The sequence below is a fragment of the Neltuma alba genome, unplaced genomic scaffold (genome assembly GCF_004799145.2).
Source record: "Neltuma alba isolate B1F8T4 unplaced genomic scaffold, ASM479914v2 tig00012046_pilon, whole genome shotgun sequence".
In the NCBI taxonomy this organism is placed as follows: Eukaryota; Viridiplantae; Streptophyta; class Magnoliopsida; order Fabales; family Fabaceae; genus Neltuma; species Neltuma alba.
This window is the reverse complement of record NW_021636611.1, coordinates 4,756-27,621: the sequence shown is the minus strand read 5'-3', so window position 1 is coordinate 27,621 and position 22,866 is coordinate 4,756. Positions and strand designations below refer to the sequence as shown.

General features: G+C 32.9%; 1 protein-coding gene and 1 pseudogene across 1 annotated transcript; both read left to right on the top strand.

Annotated features, from left to right (window-relative positions):
- Window positions 1-8,863: 8,863 nt before the first annotated feature.
- On the top strand, window positions 8,864-12,448 carry LOC114721559 (flavonoid 3'-monooxygenase). Its single transcript, XM_028907394.1, has 2 exons — window positions 8,864-9,885; window positions 11,655-12,448. Exons 1-2 carry the CDS (start codon window positions 8,977-8,979, stop codon window positions 12,276-12,278), a joined length of 1,533 nt encoding a protein of 510 aa, XP_028763227.1. The 5' UTR covers window positions 8,864-8,976; the 3' UTR covers window positions 12,279-12,448.
- Window positions 12,449-19,318: 6,870 nt separating this feature from the next.
- On the top strand, window positions 19,319-22,471 carry LOC114721561 (flavonoid 3'-monooxygenase-like; annotated as a pseudogene).
- The last annotated feature ends 395 nt before the right edge of the window (window positions 22,472-22,866 follow it).

The window sequence follows — 22,866 nt, the reverse complement described above, 5'->3', positions numbered from 1 at the left end:
GTTGCCCATCCAGTTCACCGGAGCTTTGCTCCGATTACATCTGAATCCGACCCCGTCGCACACCTGGCTGTGGTGGGTGAGTCTCCCAACGGGGATTTCTGCATATGCTGAGGCTCGAACTCAAGACCTCGCTTAAGCGGTACCAAGCTGCTTACCACTTGGACCAACCCCGTTGGTAAATGTATCACTATTAGAAAACACGCTGAAATCCTGGGGATCGATGACGATCTTGGCCCGTGACCCATGTCCACTGTCCACTATTCCTCATCGTTTTGCCCTACTTATTAAACCACAAATTAGGAAGGATTTCAATTAACCCTAATGAACAAATTTAATTTCCAATAGCCTCCCCAACAAATTTGGTGATTTACATTATTTATATTTGTTATAAATCATTGAATTTAAATTATAAAACGCTAGGAGGTATTGAAAATAAAATTTATTTATTATTATATAAATTGTTATTTTCTTTGAAATTATATATATTAAACAAGGATAAATTTAAAAAATTATTAAATTTTAAGGTAGATTTAATAAAATTTAAGATTTTTATTGATTCTAATAAGATAGGCTTAAAATTACTTATAAATAGAATTAGATAAGTATAATTTAAATGGATCCGTGGGTAGACAAAATTTATCTAATCAAAATACTCCAATGATAATTTATTCTCATGGTCTTGAAGTGCCTACGATTCTCTCTCCCTTTTTTTCCCCCAGTGACCGCTTAAATGCAAAATGCTACATCCAACTCTTAATATAAAGATTAGTTGATTAATTTAAATAGATTAATTTTTTAATGAATAAATATTATCTTTTTTAAAATATTTTTACTAATTAAATGTATTAGCTATGATTATCATTACTATGAAGATTATCTTAAAAAAACAAATAAATATAAAAAATAAATAAATTACAATTTTATATTTAAAATAAAAATAAAAATAAAATTAATTACCCAGGTGTAACGGGACCGAATGCGATATTAGGGAAAATTACACTCAGGTCCCATAGAGCACAATTAATATCAAAAAGGTCCCATGAAATCGCGAAATGATTCTGAAGTCCCCAGGGACCTGTGTGTAATTAATTCTAATTGTGAAATTACCTATTTACCCCTGTTAATTTTATTGCAACAATTCGTTTACAATCTCAACAGTGGCTGTTAACAACCCGAGAAGACGTGATTGACAACCTCGGCAGTGCTCATGACAACTCACTCTGTGGAATGCCAGGGGCGTTGTTGAGGTTGTTAACCACCTCTTCTCGGGTTGTTAACAGCCACTGTTGATGTTGTAAATAGGTTCTAATTTTATTGCAGCAATTCGTTTACAATCTCAACAGTGGCTGTTAACAACCCGAGAAGACGTGATTGACAACCTCGACAGTGCTCATGACAACTCACTCTGTGGAATACCAGGGGTGTTGTTGAGGTTGTTAACCATCTCTTCTCGAGTTGTTAACAACCACTGTTGAGGTTATAAATAGGTTCAAATTAACAGGGGTAACTACGTAATTTCACAATTAGAATTAATTACACACAGGTCCCTGGGGACTTCAGAATCATTTCGCGATTTTAAGAGACCTTTTTTATATTAATTGTGTTCTGTGGGATCTGAGTGTAATTTTCCCGCGATATTATCACATGCGTTCCTACAGAAGCCCAAACAAGGACATCTACGGACTCAAAACGCACGAGACAGCAATGAGCCGATGACTAATTTTGCACATCTTTCCAGAGAATTCAATCAAAATGCTAAATAGTACTCTTCGATTCCTTAATATAAAACTCATTTAACTAATTTAATTAGATTAAAAAAGTTAGGTAAGTTAGTTAATTATAAGAAAAATGACACATTTTTCCTAAAACACCATAATCATCTTTCTTAATATTCCCTCTCACTCTTCTACTTGATTATAGTTAAGGGAGTATCTATAGGGGTAATTTAGAGAAAATTGATAAATATGATAAATGAGTATTATATTTAGGACCAAAACTAACTAAAGAATTAGGTCCTATATTAAGGACCGGAAGAGTATTAAATAAGAGTTGGATGTTATATAATTCTGGAACAATATATTTTTTTTATAAGAATTACTCTTTTAATTTTTAATATAAGACTTAAATAATTAATTTAAGTAGATTAAGAATATTATTTAAATTAATTAATATGATATATTTTTTCTAAAATATTTATTTTTTTAATTTCTTCCCTAACGTATTTGGTTATTATTTAGAGAATATCAATAGAGTTAATTTAAAAAAAATTAATAAATATGTGAAATAAGTCTTAAATAAAGAACCAACATCAACTACTAGATGTGAGAATCAAGGCTAGCCTGGCCCTCCAAGGTCAATCCTTCAGAGTTGACGGGTTTAAAAGAGCTGTCTCTTCAGGACTCAAATTTCAAAAATATCTCAATTTATTAGGTCTAGCCCTTAAGCCACAAGGCTCAGGGCCAGCTCGCGGGCTTTCAGCCCGTTTAAAAAAATATATTATTTTTTATATTTCTCATATTTTTATAAAAAAATAAAAATAAACCAATAAAATTGTTAATAAAATACATAAATATAAATAAAATTAAGTTGCAAATATAAAATATCATCATATATAAATATCCATCAATATCCAAGAACATCTAAAATATTTATTAATAAGATAACAATATCCAAAAGTTTTATCTATAGCACAATTGTGCAATAAATAAATACTATCATTGATCTTTTGAAACTTCATCATCATTATAATCAGTTATTCTTCTTCATAAGCATGTTTTTCTTTCGCAACAAAAATATTAAAATTTTCTTCTTTATAGGAATTTTACTTTTAAATTTTACAATTTAGCTATTATTTTACTTTAATGTGAGAAAGATTGTTATTGAAACTTATGAATTTCTAATTCAAATTATAGAATAACAAATTATATAAGTATAAAAATACTCTATTATCACATATATATATAGTTTAAAAATATCAACGCATATAATATAAATCAAATTATTATTAAAGGCCAAATTAACCCACTTTTTAAAAATTTAATTGGATAAATTATTGTCTTAAACTAAATAAATCAAATCATTCTATAAAATTTAATTTTAAAATGATAATAATAACTAAATATTTGAAATATTATTAACAATATAAAAAATTAATAATATTATAATTATATAAAAAAATTTAAAAAAATAAAAAAAATTATAAATGGGCCTAAATGGGCTGGTCCTTTTAAGCCCTGGCCCTCCAAGGCTTATTTTTTATTTAAGAGAAAAAATTTTAAGCCCGGTCCTCATAATTTCAAGGCTTAAAAGGGTCAGCTCGAAAGACTCGGCCTGTTTTCTCGACTCTATCAACTACCTCTTAAATATAGAGCCAACATCAACTGTCTTAAGAATGGAGGGAGTATTTATTTAGGATTTAATAATTTCAAGTTTTTTCTTTTTTGGATTCTCTCTATAAATTATTCTTTTTTTATTAAAATTTTATGCATGATTCATTATTGATGATCATGGACTTCCATATTCTTGTAAAAACTCACATCATTTATATATTAAATTGAGAGGATTACAATAAGATCTTAAAAAAATAATTACAAAATAAATCTCAGAAATCGTTGTTTTCTATATCAAAACTTATCCTTTTTTATTAAGATTTTTTTAGTAATTTTTTTGTGATTTTATTGTAATTCTCCCTGTTAAATTCTGTATCTAATTTCGTATAATGTAATAATAAAAGTCTGATGACGAATGCGACATAAGTTTTAATATACTCATAGAATGTATAAATACTCCTTCACGCGAAGGATTCCCCGGGGGGGGGGGATCATTGCTCTACGTATTGGGTTATGCGCGTTTACTCTTAGATAGGGTCTTTATTTTTTATTTTTAAATCAAATTAATTAATTAAATCCCACATCAAGTGCAGGTGTCAGTCCATGTGTGGCTCGGAGGTGTGCGCGCAAAAGAAGGCCCGTTGCGTTACTGTTAAGATAGATACTGTCCATATGAGACGGGAACAGGTTAGGTGGCAACCATTTTATATGCATGCACATTTCAAATTATCAAGTTATAGGCGCTAAATAATACTATTTTCAGTTTTAATTATAAAACTCTTTTAATCCTTTATATAGGATTTAATTATTAAATTAACTTTGATCTTAAATATAAGATCTATTTCGTATTTATCAATTTTTTCTAAATTATCCCTATGAATACTCTTTCAACCATAATCAAGTAGATGAAGGAGAGAGGATATTAAAAAAGATGATTATAGTTTTTAGAAAAATACTCTTCCGATCTTTAATGTAAGACCGATTATTGAGTTGGTTTTGGTCTTAAATATAAGACTAATTTATCATATTTATCAATTTTTTCTAAATTACCCCTATGGATACTCCATCAACCATAATCAAGTAGAAGAGGGAGAGGGTGTATTATGAAAGATGATTATGGTGTTTTAGGAAAAACATGTCACATTTTTTTATAATTAACTAACTTACTTAACTTCCTTAATCTAATCCAATTAGTTAAATAAATATTATATTGAGAATCGGAGGAGTATTTTATTTGTAATTTAGAAATGATGTCTTATAATTAAGATGTGAGGTAATATTCTATAATTGTTTCAGTAATTGTTTCTTTATTTATTTTTGTTAGAATTTTACAAAAAGGGGCTACAAATGTTTTTAATCAGTAAATGATAAACATGGAGTGCTAAGTTTATTGAAGGCTTGTTAAAATTAATGTCCCTTAAATTGACTTTTATTCCGCCGAAGTTTTATAATCTAGAATTGACCGTTAGTATAGTTTGATTTATATCTAAATAAGGTTTTACGGAAAAAAAAAATCAGTTTAACGAACTAAAATTTATTTGAAAAGCATATTTGACTGGAAAAGGATATTTTTAGATATGAAATGACTAAAAATCACATGAGTTTTGTTAAATACACGTAGTATATTATAGGTATATGATGTAATAATTTTTTAGAGAAATATAAAATTATAAAAAGAGCTAATATGTTATTGAAAAAATTTAAAAATACCATGATATTATAAAATTAAACTTATAAAAGAGCTAATATGTTATCGAAAAAAATTGAGAATACCATAATATTAAATTAGATACATTTAATAGGTAAAAATATATTTAAAAGACAAATTATACGACAAAAATAATATTATATAACTAGTTAGATTAGCGGTTCCAGACAATTGGTCTCTAAAGATTACCGGTTCTATACAATTGGTCTCTAATTTTTATAGATGCATTCAGAATCAAAGTTTCATTATGAAAATAACGAAAATTATATAAAATGAAAAAATTGTTGAGTACTATGATTACTTCTTCTTTTTTGGCGCCAACAGCTGAGTACTATGATTCCTTTTTTTTGTTTGACCTGCTGAGTACTATGATTACTAGAAGAAGAAAAACTGAATAATGACATGTTACGGCTTAAGTTTGCATTATGACATGTTAGCCCTTAAGCATGGTTGTTGAGAGCGAGAAGGTGCTTGCTTCGCTTAAAAAATATTATTTCTCCTGTCCTTAAAATAATATTTATTTAACTGACCTGATTAAATTAAAAAAATTAAGTAGATTAGTTAATTATAAAAAATATGACATACTTTTTTTTCAAAATATCATAACTAACTTTCTTATTATCCCCTATCTTATTTGATTATAGTTAATGGTATTAACAACAATAATTTGAGAAAAACTCATAATTATAAAAAATAAGTCTTATATTTAACATCAAGATCAACTCATCAATTATGTCTTTGATTAGGGAAGGGAGGAATAAGACTTAATTAACTAATTTGAATAGATTAGTGATGTTAATTAAATTAGCTAATATGATATATATTTTTATAAAATACCTGAAATATCTTTTTTGATTCTCTCTCTCTCCCTCTCCTATTTGATTAATGTTAATGAAACATCAGTATAATTAAGTTGGCAGAAAATTGATAAATGTGTAAAATAAATCTTACATATAGGATCAATATCAATTTCTCAATTAGGTCCTTATTAAGAACCAGAAAAGTAACACCAAAGTGATTTTATGCATATGCTTATTTTAAATGTTTATAAATATTTTTTTATATAAACTGAGACAAAAATTCTTGCACGCTTATCTTATATTCTGTAAATAATAATTAAAAACTCGCTTATATACTATTTCAAACAAATTCCAGACAACTTAGAGAGTGCGATTTTTAAAATAACCATTTTATTTTATTTTAAAAAAAAGGCATACTAGTTGCATTTTGTGGGTCAGGCGTCCATCGCAAATTGAAGAAAAGGTGCATGTGGAAAATCATTAGTTTTGTAATGGAGCAAGAAAATGGTTGTTGTAGACTAATCAACGATCATGGCCATAAAGCAAGACAGTACTCGTGACGCACACTTCGGAAAAAACACAAAATAAAAAACAATTAAGTATACACTGATACTATAAATTAACATGAAGTTGAATTAAATCCTTTAAATAAGCAGACTCATCCCTGTAAGAAAAGAAGCACAAGTGCGAATCCTGAGAAACGTATTTGTCAGAAGATCATATGTGAAACTTTTTGTGTTTTAAGCCTCAAAAGAAAAAAAAAAAAATCCTTGATCAAATAAGAAATCCTTGATTAAATAAGACTGATTTGTAAACATAGAGAGAAAAATTTTAACAAAATGGCTTATATTAAGGGCTGGAATGATATATTTTTAGTTTTGTTAATTATATTACCATTAATCTTATTTAACAACAAAATTTTAAACTAAATACTCCCTCCGGTCCTAAATATAAGAAATTACACTACAAAATAAGTCTTATATTTAGGATCAGAGGAGTAGATTTTAACGGTATCTCTCTAATTAAATGTGAGCAAAACGTGCTTTAAATTTTATAATAAAAAAATGCTTTAAATTGAATGATCAAGGACGCAAAGCGTAGTATGATCAAAGAAAAGAGGAGGAAAGAAAGCAAGTTGCGTGGCTGTGTGGTGCTGATTAGAATGCCAAATAATCAATGCCAGCCAAAGTTAATTCTGTATCAATTTATAAGAAAAATAAATTAGTTGAAAAAATTAATAAATATAAATAATCTAATAATTTTTAATATTTCGAAATCAATTAATAAAGTCTCATATTAAAAACCGAACATAATACAAACTAGTTATGAGAACCTTGTTTAAGAGATGAACACATGAAATAAAATAAATTTAAAAAATTGAGTTGGACCAAGTCATATTATTAGAATCAAGTTATAACCGAATTAAAATTTTAAAGAGTAAATAATTAATTTTTTTTTCCTAAATAAAACGGGAGGTTCGAGGCAAGGAGGAAGGCAGAGAATTGCGAAGAAGCAGGTGAGAAAGATGAAGGGTTACTAAAATAAAGTAAGTAAAGGACAGTGACGGTCTTCGGAGTCAACAAGTCTTCTCCTTAAGAGGGAGCATAACATGCGCCTACCAACCTCAATGCCATATACCCTATCTTTTTCTTTTTTTCCTCCGACATTTAATGGCCTCTTCATTCTTGCTATATATTCAACCATATTAATTTCAACTTCCATATGTGTGTGTCTCTGTGTGTATGCTGTGGAAATTTCAGTAAGTAAAATTAATATCCCCTTTTCTTTTCTGTGCTTTCTTTGACGATTTTCCAAGTCAGCCCTTTTTTTCCGCCCTCCATAATTTCGATATTTTTCTTCCCATGACGCGCTTGATAATTTGTAAAAGGGGAATTAATTATAGTGGTAGGTTATTTGAAAAACTTGTGTAGAAACGAGTAATAAAATTTGTAAAATTTTTAATTTAAATAATAAAATATCATATGAAGATTTGTGAAGATTCCTCACTTAAAAAATCCTGAGCTATAGAGTGAGGAAAATTTTTACAATTTTTTGTATACAATAGAATTCGTCTTCCGGGATCGGGCCCACAGGACAAAAGAACAGAGGCAATACTGGAAGTAAGTTGCCTCGTCGCTTCTTATTCTTTTTTTATTTTTTTTGGTCGAGTGACCTGGCGGCCGGTCACTTCTTTCTTCCCCATTTATTTTTGTTTGACCTGGTTCTTGCCCATTATCTCACTCTCCAATTCTATGCTGCTTCCCAGAAATTCATCAGAGTTTAAATTTTAGTACATGATAGTAATAATAATAACTAAAAAGAGCACGTGTCTCAGCCTCTTTTGAAATTTATTGCCCTTTTATTTTAAATTATTTTTATTGAAGTTTGATTAGCTTATTTTTTATTTATTTATTTTTATTAATTTCAATATTTTCATAATTTTTTTGGGGGTTCGCTGGCTCACCAAAACTAGAATATATCTGCAAGTTTCAAAAATGTTTATAAAAATACTTATAAATCGTTATCAATAAAATCTTCACATCGTTAATAAGTTAGTTATAATTTCGCAATATTAAATAAATATAGAACATTGTGTCTTGGGAGAAAAAAATGCTTTTGAAATGAGTTTCAGGATCATAAAAATAAACACAATGCATCGCAGAATTAAAAAAAAGACGCTCCGCTTATCATTACATTTTTTTGTTATGTTTTCTTGTTATCTTTAATATAAAATTTAATTGATTAATTTAAGACAATTAATAAAAATAAAAAAATTACTTAATTATAATATATATTACATAATTTTTTTAAGATACTTACATGTATCATTAAACTGGCAAAGTGGATCTAAATTAAATTTTTCACGAACTTTTGACCCAAAAATAATTAAACTTCCGCGAACAAACCTGATGACTAAAACCTGTAAGAAACAGAAAACGACAAATTTTTTTTTAGTTGTTTGTTGCCACCAATAAACTTTCATGCTCTATAAATACCTGCGATTGCCCAACACGGAGTTACGACACAGCACAAAATCACACACAGCATTTCTTATTTCAAGCTTTAGCTTGCCGTTCTGTAACCCCAAAAAAAAAAAAAAAACAGAAAGAAAAATCATACCCAGCATCACCCAATAACTATGGCAACGGAATTGGTGGCAGGCCTTCCAAGCGCAGCCGTATGGCTCGCGACCACCGCCGTCCTCCTCCTCTTCGGCCGCTACCTCCGCCGCCGGCAATACAAGCTGCCCCCAGGCCCACGGCCCTGGCCCATCATCGGTAACCTCAACCTCATCGGCCCCCTCCCCCACCAATCCATCCACGCCCTATCACAAAAATACGGCCCCATCATGCATGTCTGGTTCGGAACCAAACCGGTCGTCGTCGGCTCCTCCGTCGAACTGGCTAGAGACTTCCTCAAAACCCACGACGCCGCCTTGGCCGGCCGCCCCAAGTTCTCCGCCGGCAAGTACACCACCTACAACTACTCCGACATCACGTGGTCTCAGTACGGCCCATACTGGCGACAAGCTCGCAAAATGTGCCTCACCGAACTGTTCAGCGCTAAACGGCTCGAATCCTACGAGTACATCAGAAGAGAAGAACTTAGAGCCGTTCTGAAAGAACTCTACTATTCAGCGAACAAAACCATAGTACTGAAAGATCATCTCTCTACTCTGAGCCTGAACGTGATCAGTAGGATGGTGCTGGGGAAGAGGTACCTGGAGAAGAGCCAAAACGCGATCGTTTCGCCGGAGGAGTTCAAGAAGATGCTGGACGAGCTGTTCTTGTTAAACGGAGTTCTGAACATCGGAGACTTCATTCCATGGATTCATTTTCTGGACTTGCAGGGCTATGTAAGGAGGATGAAGGCGTTGAGCAAGAAGTTCAACAGATTCATGGAACATGTTCTGGATGAACACAACGAAAGAAGAAGAGGGAATCCAGATTATGTAGCTAAAGACATGGTGGATGTTCTTCTTCAGCTTGCAGACGATCCTACCCTCGAAGTCAAGCTTGAGAGGCATGGAATCAAAGCCTTTACTCAGGTAATTAATTTCTTTATTTGTTTATTCTTCTTAGTTAAATTAGGAAAGGGTATATATGTCATTTGATATCGTTTGTGAAGAAAACAATGAGCCGCCTTAGGTAATTCGTTGATTGGGAAGTTTAGTTTTTGTTTCCTAGTCCTTGTCCATCGATCCCGGTGAGATTCACAGGTTAAACGAAATATATTATTCATAACAACACTTTTAATTAAATAGTATTAAATTTTTATTATAGTTAAAAATATTGATAATATATTTTTTCAAAAAAAAATTAAACGCATAACTTTAAAGGATGGGATATAAGGGTAGCAACACGTTGGTGACATTTTTTCTTTTATCATTAACGGAAGCATTCATACTATTTTTTATTGAGAGTTTTACGAGTTTGAATTTATAACATCAACTCTAAAAGCCGGTCAAAAAAAAAACTCTAAAAAATTATAAAAGAGATGTTTAAATGTCTATTATTAAAGATTTAAATACCAACGAGTGATGCTGGTAAAAAAAAAAAACAATGAGTGATGTGATGGCTCGCATATTTAAATTGGATGATTGTTCGCTATCTTATGGTCATCGTTGGGAAGAAAAGTCCAAATCGGCACATTATTTGAGGGAAAAAGATCAAATTTGCAGAAGATAAAATAAAGTGGTTGAATCATGGAAGAACGAGTTACATAGTGCGTAGTATTATTAAAAAAAATCTAGTCCTCATTCGGTCCTCTTCCCTAGCGATTAAACAGAGTCACGTACAGAACTGCGGGTTGAGCGACCGAAATGATTGAACCTAAAAAACGGAATTAGGAAATGACCTAAACTTTTGTTTTTATTTTTTGGCCTTGAAACTTTTATTTTGATGACACGTACGAAATGTGAAGAATCATAATTATATTAATTAAATAATCTTGAAGTGAAATATGGTTTAACATTTGAGATATTATGTTGGTCTGTTTTTATTTGATTTTATATCCTACTCATCCGTCAAGTGGGCCTTACCTTCATTATTTATTTGACTGTATAATTATCTGTGACGGAGGAAGTATCCACGTGGAAGGAGGGCTCGTTAGAATAATCTCTCATCACTCTTAACTGAACATTTCTCGGCCGTGTGCGACTTTCTTCACCATGTTGTGTGCGTGTGTAATTGTTTTGCTTTATCTTTGTTGTTAATTAATGCCTGTTTATATTGGGGACCGAGTGACTAAAAAAAACCTTATATATATGTTTTGTGAGTTAAAAATACACTTAAATAAAACGATGAAATAGCATTTCTTAATAATATTATTTCTGATCTTTAATATAAGAGTTTGTTTGATTTTTATTTTATACTTAAATATAAGACTCTAATCCACTTTGTCTTTCATATTTATTAATTTTTTTGTAAGATAGTTTTTCTAATAATAATAATTCTAGCCAATACATTTTATTAATAAGAATATTTTAGAAAATACAACACCTATTTATAACAAATAACTAATTTAATTTATTTTTTTAATTTATTTAAATCAATTAATTAATTTTTATATTTAGGATTGGAATTAGTACTGAACAACTTAACCTTATTTATAATACCTTTAGCGCCCCTTGTACTATTTTTTCATCCTAAATGATAAACTTTTTGTTCACAGTAATTGAAAAAGTGTTCCAAAGTCATTGAAGTGATAAAGAAATGCTCCTGCTCCTGGCTTCTCTGTCATCATGATTTCACATCAATCATATATATTCTGTTATTTTGATTTCTTTTAAATGAAATCTATCACGTGGGATGGCAGGACTTAATAGCTGGAGGCACAGAGAGCTCAGCAGTAACGGTGGAATGGGCAATCTCGGAGCTTCTGAGGAAGCCGGAGATATTCAAGAAGGCGACGGAAGAGCTGGACAGAGTGATCGGAAGAGAGCGGTGGGTGGAAGAGAAAGACGTCCCCAACCTACCATACATCAACGCGATCGCCAAAGAAACCATGAGGCTCCACCCGGTGGCTCCGATGCTGGTTCCCAGAATGGCCAGAGAAGACGTGAAGGTCGCCGGCTACGACATCCCCAAAGGAACACAGATCCTGGTCAACACCTGGACCATCGGAAGAGACCCTGCAGTATGGGAAAACCCTAACGACTTCGAACCAGAGAGATTCTTGACAAAAAACATCGACGTGAAGGGACATGACTTCGAGCTGTTACCGTTCGGAGCAGGAAGAAGAATGTGCCCAGGTTATCCTTTGGGGATAAAGGTGATTCAGGCGAGCTTGGCGAATATGTTGCATGGGTTTCATTGGAGACTGAAGGATGGCATGAAGAAGGAGGATTTGAGTATGGAGGAGATTTTTGGACTCTCAACCCCAAAGAAATTTCCCCTTGAAACTGTGGTTCAGCCCAGACTTGCTCCTCATCTTTACTAATATATATATATATATATATATATATATATATGCGCGCGCTATTAGCTACCTATAATATAAGTTTCATCTCCAATAAGGGTAGTGAGCGTTTGAGAGATGGAGTATTATTGTAACTCAATCAATATGATGATTATGGGCAATACTATATTTCTGGGTTTCCTTACATTTCCTATCTTATTCTCTTGAATTTTTTAGATAATTAATGTCCCGGGAAAAGTTAGCATTTCATGAAAAAAAAAAGTTGGAAAAATTACCCTCAAACACCTATTCAGAGAATTAAGTTTCTGAAATTCGTAAAAAGTGTGTGTGTGAGGTTAGTTATATATATATATATATATATATATATATATTATGAGGTTTTTGAGAGCAGGGCATGAAGACATATGTTGAAGTTAAGTAGGAGATATTGAGCTATTAATTAATTCTTCAACCAAATATTTATAAGCTATCTTCCCAAAAACAATTAATCTAAAATAGTTTTTGGTAAAAGAGTTGTTCATTCTTTTAAGGGTTAACGTTCAGGGTGTTAAAAAACCTCTAAAGCTGAAAAGAAATATTTTAATAATAAATTACAAAATATTTGAGAATATTAGGCATGCTTGCAAAAATATTTGAAAATGTTGACTGAATCACTAGATATTTTAGACTATCGAGTGCACTTGAAAAGATACCTTGAATTATTGGATAACATTTAACCTTTTGTAATTGAAAAAGCAAACGTCTCACCTACGACGGAGCATCACACTATTAAACTTCAAAAGCCTATGGACTTAAAAAAGATCGACAAATTAATCGAAAGCTGGTCAAGTAAAAAAAATCACGAAAAAAAGTCAACGAGGGCGCAGGGAAAATGGTTTGAGATGGACGGTTGCGATTTAAGGAGAAGCGACGGCCCAAATACGATCACCGACGAGCCTACCCGTCCCACGTCACGGTCCCGTCAGGTGGGAGTGGGACCAAAGACGAAATTATCACATGCTTTCCTCCCCAAGTTCAAATAAGGACACATACGGACTCAAAACGCCAAGGGCCAGCTATGAGGCTATGATTAATTTTGTACATCTTTGTATATATGCGAATTATTAAAATTTTATATATGATTCATTACTGATGATCATGGACTTCCATATTCACTTGAAAACTCACGTTATTTATTATTAAATTCTGTGCGATCCATATCTAATTTCGTATAATATAATAATAAGAGTCTGATGATGAACATAACATAAATTTTAATATTACTGATAAAACGTATAAATAATCCTTCACGTGAAGGGTCCGTTTTAAGAAATAAATAAATAAATAATTGCTCTATAGATTAGTTTATGGGCGTTTACTCTTAGGTCGATCGTGTCTTTATTTTTTATTTTTAAATTTGTTATACATTGGAGAGGCAGCTGGAAGATCGTTTTTTTTCCAATGTAACCCAAGTTTACAACTTAAATGAATTTTTCATGTCGATGATAGTGATTTCGTTAATACTTTATGAGAGATTTAAGTAATGAAGTTTGAAATTTGATTTATGGATGAGGATGTGAAAGTCAAATACAAATTCATGCAATTTTATTTTAATAAAGACCAATATTTATAAATAATAGCAAAAGCATTAAGTAAAAGATGAATAGTCAATAACAATACCACCCACTATACGCTTAGATGATGTAACAATAGCGAAAGATGAACATCATCTTTTGTTTCTTTCTTTCTTTAATATCATGCAATGCAAATATATATTAGGCAACTATTCTAGATGAGAAACTTGTGTTGGAGACTCAAGAATGAGGGCCATTTCAAAACTATACGTTTTCAATATTTAATTTCATTTGAATCATTATTACACGTGCATACTAAAAAAAGTTATTATTGTTAAACAATTATTGGTTCAAAATATAAGAATAAGATTTTTAAAGGGGCTTGTCTTTTACAAGCATCAATTTGGTTTTCCTAATCATTTAATGCTTTTTTCATTTTTATTCCTAATTAATAATTATGTTTTTGTCATTTTTTCTCTCACTCATTTTGTCTCGTATCTTTTTTCTCATCCTCTCTTCCATTTACTCTCTTCATAAATAAAGGTATCTTAGAAAAATAAATTATACTTTTTTTTTGTATATTTATTGTCTTTGACTAATTTTAACAATTTTTTTGAGTTGCATAATTTAATTGTTTGATGTTTATATTTTGAACAAGAGGAGTATATATGATATGGTTAAAATTTGCTCATAAGCATGTTAAATAAATAACGGACAAAATAATATCAATATTATAATAACTAGGAAAAATTAACTTAGAAGTCCTTATAAATTTAGTCAATTTTGAACCAAGTCCCTGGGTTTTTTTTTTTTGGGTTTTTTATTGGCTCCTTTAACTTTTTATCCTTAAATTCGTAAGTCCTTCTGTTAAATAAGGAGAAACTCCGTTAGATGTCTCTACCTGATACATCACTGCTCTTTCTTCCGCCATAGCTTGTTTAATATGACCACTGATACGATATGTAATTATTCATTTTCATTCTATGCTTTGATATAATTAATCTATTGATGAAATTTTGTTTGTTCATCCCATAGGCGCTGGAATCCGCGACAACGATGGAAGAAGGGATATGTCCAAATATGCTGATACGATGGCTTTGGTGGTTCTGTTTTCCGATGATGGTGTCGCCGCCGATGACACCAATGGGAAGGAACGGTGAGGTAGGGAGGATGGGAAGGAAGCAGAAGATGATAAGGAATGAGGGAAGTAGTGTGAGACTGAGAGCTTGCTTTGTGGCGGAGGAGAGAGGAGGAGAAGATGTATCAGATGGAGACGTTTGGTCTTGGTTTTTAACGAAATATTTAACAGGGTTTGTCTTTATCTATCAGAAGGACTCATAGATTTAAGTGGGGAAAAAAAAGGGCTCAATAAAAAAAAACTTAAAGACTTGATTTAAAATTGAGTAAAATTCTAGATTAATTTTCCCTAACTACTATTACCATTTTGTGGAAAAAGAACATTAAAACACCAACCATACAAAAATAATATTCCCTCTGATTTTAAATATAAAACTTATTTTATAATATAATTTATACTATAAAATTGATTTTATATTTAGAATCAGAGGAGTAATTATAAATAAGAAGCATTTATGTCATTATGAGATGTAAACCCTCTGGTCAAATGAGACAGCATAACGCAAAACGGTATGTATGGGACGAGATGAGACCAGAGCAGGCCGGTTTTTGTTGGAATCAATTTCGATACTCATACCTTTGATAAGCATCATAACTTCATTAGACCTGGACCGTTCATATTTTATTTGGATGGTTTAAATTTGATTTTTTATTTTTATTTATTCAAAATAATTATTTTAATACGTATAAAATCTAAAATAGTGATGATCTTTTAACTATCATTTTTTTAAAAAAATAGTTTTTTCTATTTAAAAATAAATAACTAAAGATTTTAAATAAACGGTTCAGATCTGATAAGTTTAAAATACTCATTAAAATGATAAGTACTGAAAGTCCTGAATTGATGAATAGAGATGGAAAGACTTTTTTCTTTTGTGTCCCGATTCCTAATGAGAAGAGACCTCTTGCCTATTTTGGGCCAATTGAGTATGGATGAATGTTTTTTTAATATCGTAATGTTTCTTTTTCAATCTGGGCTTCTTCTTTCTTTTGGTATTTTTCCTTCCCATATATATAAACATTGTTAGGATGCATTTGTAAAACTTTCCTCAACTAATTATGCAATTTTTATATTTTACTAACAAGTTCGCTAATTAAAGATAATGTTTTCAGACCTTTTCTTTAACAATCTATCTAAATATTTAATATTTAGTTGTTAATAGAGAGCACAGTAGAATAATGCGATTCTTTTAACTAACCGTATAGGACTTGTTATTGTTGTTCGCAGGCCAACACTTCGTCCTTTCAAAACAGAGGCTAATTCGTTTATGTTGACAAGGTTTAATTTTGTTCATAACTTGGGTCCTTTCTCATGCTATATACTGAGACTTCACTTATCCTCCCAAGTAGAGATAGGAATTTTAGAACACTAACATATGGAAGTGACAGAAAACTGACTGCAAATGGATTCAGGGAGGGTTAAGCATTTAAAGAAAAATAATATAAAAAAATTTGAAGGAAAAAAAAAAAAAATCCTGAACGAGACACCCTCGTCCCGTTTTCCGTTCTAAGACATTTGTGTGGTTCCAATACGACCCGGACGGGGGACCGGGCAAATTAAGCACTCCTCTACCATTAAAGGTATCAGGATATAAATGGTTTGGTGATCGACAAGGCAAACCACATGCCTTGACTTTTCAGTTTGGTAACAAATAATTGGAGAGCAAAAGCAAAAGGCCTAATATATGGCTAGAAATTAAGAAGGACATCAGGTTGGACCCATACAAAAAGTTGTTGTTTAAATAAAAGAGAATTATAAAAAAGTCTCACTTAAGAGAATTAAACATAAAAAAATTTCTTAAAATCAGTAAACTATTATGAAGTCCAAAAAAACCTTATTTGAAGAGATTCTATTTGTTTAATTATCAAATTATTCTTATCATTTTTTTAATATATGTATTGATAATTGAAAGTGTAGTTGTTAACAATTTAAGATGTCATGATTAACAACTATCACGGCAGATATTGACAACTCATGCATCAAATTTTTGTGATACGCTGAAAAAATGTGTTGTTAATATGCATGCCGTGATAGTTGTTAATTGTTATGCCTTAAGTTGTTAACGACTACTTTTTTAGTTGTTAATACATACTTATCAAAACATAAGGGAAATTTGGTAATTAAATAAAGAAAATCCCTTGCAATGAGATTCCTTGAAACTTCAAAATAATTTGATGATTTCAAGATATTTTTTTAGTATTTAATTCGTTTGAGTGGGATCTTATTACAATTTTCCCTTAAATGAATAGTGGTTCCATTGTATATATACTACCTCTGGTTCTAATTATAAAAGCTAGTTGACTAATTTGAGGAGATTAAGGAAAATAAGTTAAGTTAATTATTCGTAATAAATAAGTTTTGTCTTTTCTAAAACATCATTACTAATCAAGTTTATTGGCTAGAACTATCATTATTAGAGGAACTATCTTGGGAAAAAAAACACAAATATGAGAGACAAAATGGATTGAGATCTTATAATTATAACCAAAATAAAAATTAAACGAGGTGACTGGAGGTAGTATTCTGTTCACCAAACTTGTGGTGGATGTACACAAAAAGAATAGAATCTCAGGTTGATCTCACTACTAATTTTAGGCTGTTAATGTTAAAATGAGTGATCTGACTTGGAAAACAATACATATTTGAAGGTCACTGCAGAAATCTTTATAAAAATATTTACGTATCATATGCACCAAGCAGGAGTGTTACAAAGTGTTTATGGGTTTGCTTAAATTTACTATCTCATTATCTTGAATTCTTTAGATAATTAATGTCTCGGGATTGGAAAAATTAGCCTCTGATACCTGTTTAGAGAAAAATAATTGTTCAATTGTGCCCGAATTTTTTTTTTTTTTAAGTATGAGCTTACGAGGTCTTTCAGAGTATCGATATGAAAACATATGCCATTGAATTTAAGGATTATTGGACAATCAATTCTCTAAGCATGTATTTATAGGTTGTTTCATAAAAAAAAAATCACCTAAAATTTATGAGAGATTTAAGTAATGACGCTTGAAGTTAGCCTTAGGTGTATGGATGATGATCTGAAAATCAAATAAAAATACATGCAAATGAATCAAGAATAGACATTTAGTCCAAAAAAGGAATAAAGAGCACAGAAAAAACAATAGAGGCAATGGGGAGGGGGGACCCTCTAAATGGGGGAAAAAGTCCTTGTAGGCAGGCTGTCAGAATATTTTTAAAATAAAAAGATATGTTTTTTGTAAATTTATTAAATCAATAAATTTATATAAATAGTTGTATCCTCGTATAAATTAATATATATATATATATATATAAACAGTTATGTAGATGGTTACAACATAAAGTTGCTAAAATTGTATTTTTTTTTTATTTCTATAGATATCTATAGAAAGCTATAGTAACCTACTTATTGAAATGTTATCTTAAAGCATTCTTAAATATTTTGACCCAAAAAAGAAGCATTCCTACATATTAAAAAGGTGTAAATTTTTATGAACAAGATTGAAATTTAGTTGGTTTATAAATCAACACAGGATTGTGACTTTTAGTTGAAAATGTATTGTTTCAAGAAGCATCTCTTCATTATATCCTTTCATGGTTTATACATCTCCTACACTTTCGCCACATTTGAATAACAATGTCAAACTCGTTGTCTTTATTTTTGTGTCTGGGTGCATGTATAGAGGCAGAGTCATTCCATCAAAAAACTTGATCCCCAAATAAAAATCATGGTTTGATCGGACACTGGGCCAGGAATAGAGTTGGCAAAAACAAATAAAGAGAGAGAAGAAGAATGAAAGAAAGAAATAAAACTGGGCTAGAAACAAGGAGTAATGGTCCAAATACTATGATAGGCTAGCTGAACACGTGGCGCATGGCTCGGCTTGAATTATATTTGCACGGTGCTTGTTTGGGATAACGGTAGAAATCCTTGTAAGCAAGTTTCACGTAAACTGAAATAAACTTTTTTTTCATATTTTGTCTTGTTTTCCGTAAATTACTATTAAAAAATTACTTATAAACTGTTTTAAACAGCCTAAATCAAAGCTTGTACGTGGGAAGTTATTAATTAATTGACATTTTTTTTAATTTATTGTCGGCAGTGAAAAAAAGTAAGAACTTGTAATTTAATTACTAGTAGCTTGTTTGTGGCTTAATTTATGAAAACCGTATACAGGAGGTCAGGGGACAAAAAGAACACATTTTCCACAAAAAAAAAAAAGTTGAATAATGCTTCTGCAAGTCAAGGTCGTGTCATACTTATAGCCATCAATTACTTTTTTTCCCCCAAAGAAAAAAAATTTGCCGTCATAATAACTTCTTCTCATGCTCTATAAAAGTCTTCATTGCCCGACACCACATCATGCCCATCATCACCCAATAACTATGGCAATCGAATTGGCGAGCCTTCCAAGCGCAGCCGCATGGCTTGCAACCATCGTCGTCCTCATCCTCTTCCGCGGCCACCTCCGTCGCCGACAATACAAGCTGCCACCAGGCCCAAGGCCCTGGCCCATCATTGGCAACCTCAACCTCATCAGCCCCCTACCCCACCGATCCCTCCACGCCCTCTCGCAAAAATACGGCCCCATCATGCACGTCTGGTTCGGATCCAGGCCAGTCGTCGTCGGCTCCTCCGCCGAAATGGCCAGAGAGTTCCTCAAAACCCACGACATTGCCTTGGCCGGCCGGCCCAAGTTCGCCGCCGGCAAGTACACCACGTACAACTACTCCGACATGACGTGGTCTCAGTACGGCCCATACTGGAAACAGGCTCGCAAAATATGCCAGACCGAACTGTTCAGCGCGAAACGCCTATAATCCTTCGAATACATCAGAAGAGAAGAACTAAAAGCTTTGCTCAAAGAACTATACGATTCTGCCAACAAAACCATAGTACTGAAAGACCACCTATCTACTCTGAGCTGAACGTGATCAGCAGGATGATGCTGGGAAGAAGTACCTGGAGAAGAGCCAAGACGCCGTCGTTCCGCCGGAGGAATTCAAGAAGATGCTGGACGAGCTGTTCTTGTTGAACGGAGTGTTGAATATAGGAGACTTCATCCCGTGGATCAATTTTCTGGACTTGCAGGGTTATATAAAGAGGATGAAGGCGTTGGGCAAGAAGTTCGACAGATTCATGGAACATGTTTTGGATGAACACAACGAAAGAAGAAGAGGGAATCCAGATTATGTAGCTAAAGATATGGTGGACGTGCTTCTTCAGCTTGCAGACGATCCTACTCTCGAGGTCAAGCTCGAGAGGCATGGAGTCAAAGCCTTCACACAGGTATATGTACCTAAAGATATGGTGGATGTTTTCTCGGTCGATAGATGTTGATTTATCATATAGCTTTATAAAGGTGTTTGATTTTTCTAAATAAATAAATATACTCCTCCGGTCTTAATATAGGACCCAATTCTGAGTTGGTTTTGGTCCTAAATAAGACCCATTTCTCATATTATCATTTTCTCTAAATTACCCTATGGATACTCCCTTAACCATAATCAAGTAGAAGAGGGAGAGGGGTATTAAGAAAGATGATTGTGGTGTTTAGGAAAATGGTCACTTTCTTATAATTAACTAACTTACCTAACTTTCTTAACTAATCAAATAGTTAAATGGGTCTTATAAAGGATCGGAGGAGTATTTAAAATCAAAAAATGCGTCAGATAAATACTTAAATAAAACTTTAAATAAACTACCTAAACCAATCTACAAGCTTTTATACAAGTATGAAGGACAATATGAGCATCATATCGATTGACGACGATGAATTTGTGTGGTATATATGTCAGGACTTACTAGCTGGAGGCACAGAAAGCTCAACGATAACAGTGGAATGGGCAATCTCAGAGCTTCTGAGAAAGCCGGAGATATTCAAGAAGGCGACGGAGGAGCTGGGACAGAGTGATTGGAAGAGAGCGGTGGGTGGAAGAAAAGACGTCCCCAACTTACCATACATCAACGCGATCGCCAAAGAAACCATGAGGCTCCACCCAGTGTCTCCGATGCTGGTTCCCAGAATGGCCAGCGAAGACGTCAAGGTCGCCGGCTACGACATCCCCAAAGGAACACAGATCCATGTTAACATCTGGGCCATCGGAAGAGACCCCGACATATGGGAAAACCCTAACGACTTCGAACCAGAGAGATTCTTGACGAAGAACATCGACGTGAAGGGACATGACTTCGAGCTGTTACTGTTCGGAGCAGGAAGAAGAATGTGCCCAGGTTATCCACTGGGGATAAAGGTGATTCAGACGAGCTTGGCGAATCTGTTGCATGGGTTTCACTGGAGGCTGAACGATGGCATGAAGAAGGAGAATTTGAGCATGGATGAGATTTTTGGACTCTCAACTCCAACGGAACTTCCTCTTGAAACAGTAGTTCAGCCCAGACTTGCTGCTCATCTTTATCAATCCCCTCTGGTATTCGTTACGGCATCAAGTTTAGTTTCATCTGTAATAGGCGAGAGGGTTTCAGAGATGCAGTACTGTAACTTAATCAATAATGATGGGTATCAATGTTTCTGGGTTTGCTTAAATATAATTTTCTCCCACATGAGATGGGAATTTATATTTATTGCCTAAGCTTTTAATCAAGCTTTTGTGAAGAGTTAGTATGGTTAACTATTACTGCCTCTGGTTCTGAGATGCTGTTTTGTTTTGGTTTGGGCCACGGCTGTGGCCATGAATCTTATCCGTACGTAAACATCTCCTATTTTCTCCCAGTTTTGCAGAGTACATGCATAAATAATCCTTCATGTGAAGGTTCGATCATAAACATCTCCTGTTTTCTCCTGTTTTTCTTAATGTGACTAAAGTTTACAAGAAGTTAAATAGATTTGAAGTTGAAGACAATGATTTAGTGAATAATTCACGAGAGATTTTAGTAATGAAGTTTGAAGTTTGATTTATGCGTAGTGATGATGTGAAAGTCAAACAAAAATACATGCAAATGAAACCAAAAGGACGTAGAGGGAAAGAGATAGAAAGCATGTGGAGGACATTAAGTGAAAGATGAATATGAACTTAGATGTTGGCATCTTTCCTATCAAACGGTGAATGATGAAACTAATGAGGGCCAACATTATTGACTAAATAGACAATTCATTTGATGAATTGGAATGCTACCTGTCAGCCGCGGAGGGTATGGCCTTGAGAATCTCTCAAGGCAAAATACAGCCTTTCCCATGAAACTACCAAATCTGTATTGGGTGCAAATTTGGAGAGAGAAATACGACTGGTAATGGCAGGAGAAATCTCTTCCAAATACCAATCCTCATAATGCTTCATATTCTGGAAAAGTCTAGCCCAGATCTGGAATTCATATGGATCTGAGAATGATTTGGAGCCCAGATGATGGCGATATGTTCAATTTGGTCGGATCATTGGGTTGGGGAGCTTGGACCCTTGAAGAAATTGCATCTGATGCCCCACTTGATGCACGTGATCTGCAGAAAACCTTGCATCATTTTGCACCGGATGATCGAGATTGGAAGTTTGAATCACTTCTCCCATACTGCAACAAATAGCCCAGATTATTGTGTACATTTCAGGTATCCACCATATGGAGGACTTTCATCAGGAGTTTTAGTCCCAGCCACGCCATCCTCTCCATATTAGAGTGCCAACGAACACTAACAACACAAATAGTGTTATTAGCCCAAACATAAAAGGGCTTACGGAAGTTAATCAGGCTTATTGGGCCAATGGATTGGTCCGGTTATAAGAAGAAATTGATCCATACATATGATATAGATCCTACGGTCACGCAGCTCGGAAAAATCCTATGGCAGTGGCTTCTCCTGGGAACTCTGGTGGTTGGTCCATAACCGCCAAAGGATCATGACGTATACTTCTTGGGGTTACTTTGAATGTTTTATTCATACTTAGCATCAAAATAATTTTCTTGTGTATATTTTATATT

Coding starts and splice junctions, on each gene's coding strand:
- LOC114721559 (XM_028907394.1), top strand. CDS start 8,977: ATGGCAACGGAATTGGTGGCAGGCCTTCCAAGCGCAGCCGTATGGCTC. Junction 9,886..11,654: donor GAATCAAAGCCTTTACTCAG/GTAATTAATTTC, acceptor GTGGGATGGCAG/GACTTAATAGCTGGAGGCAC.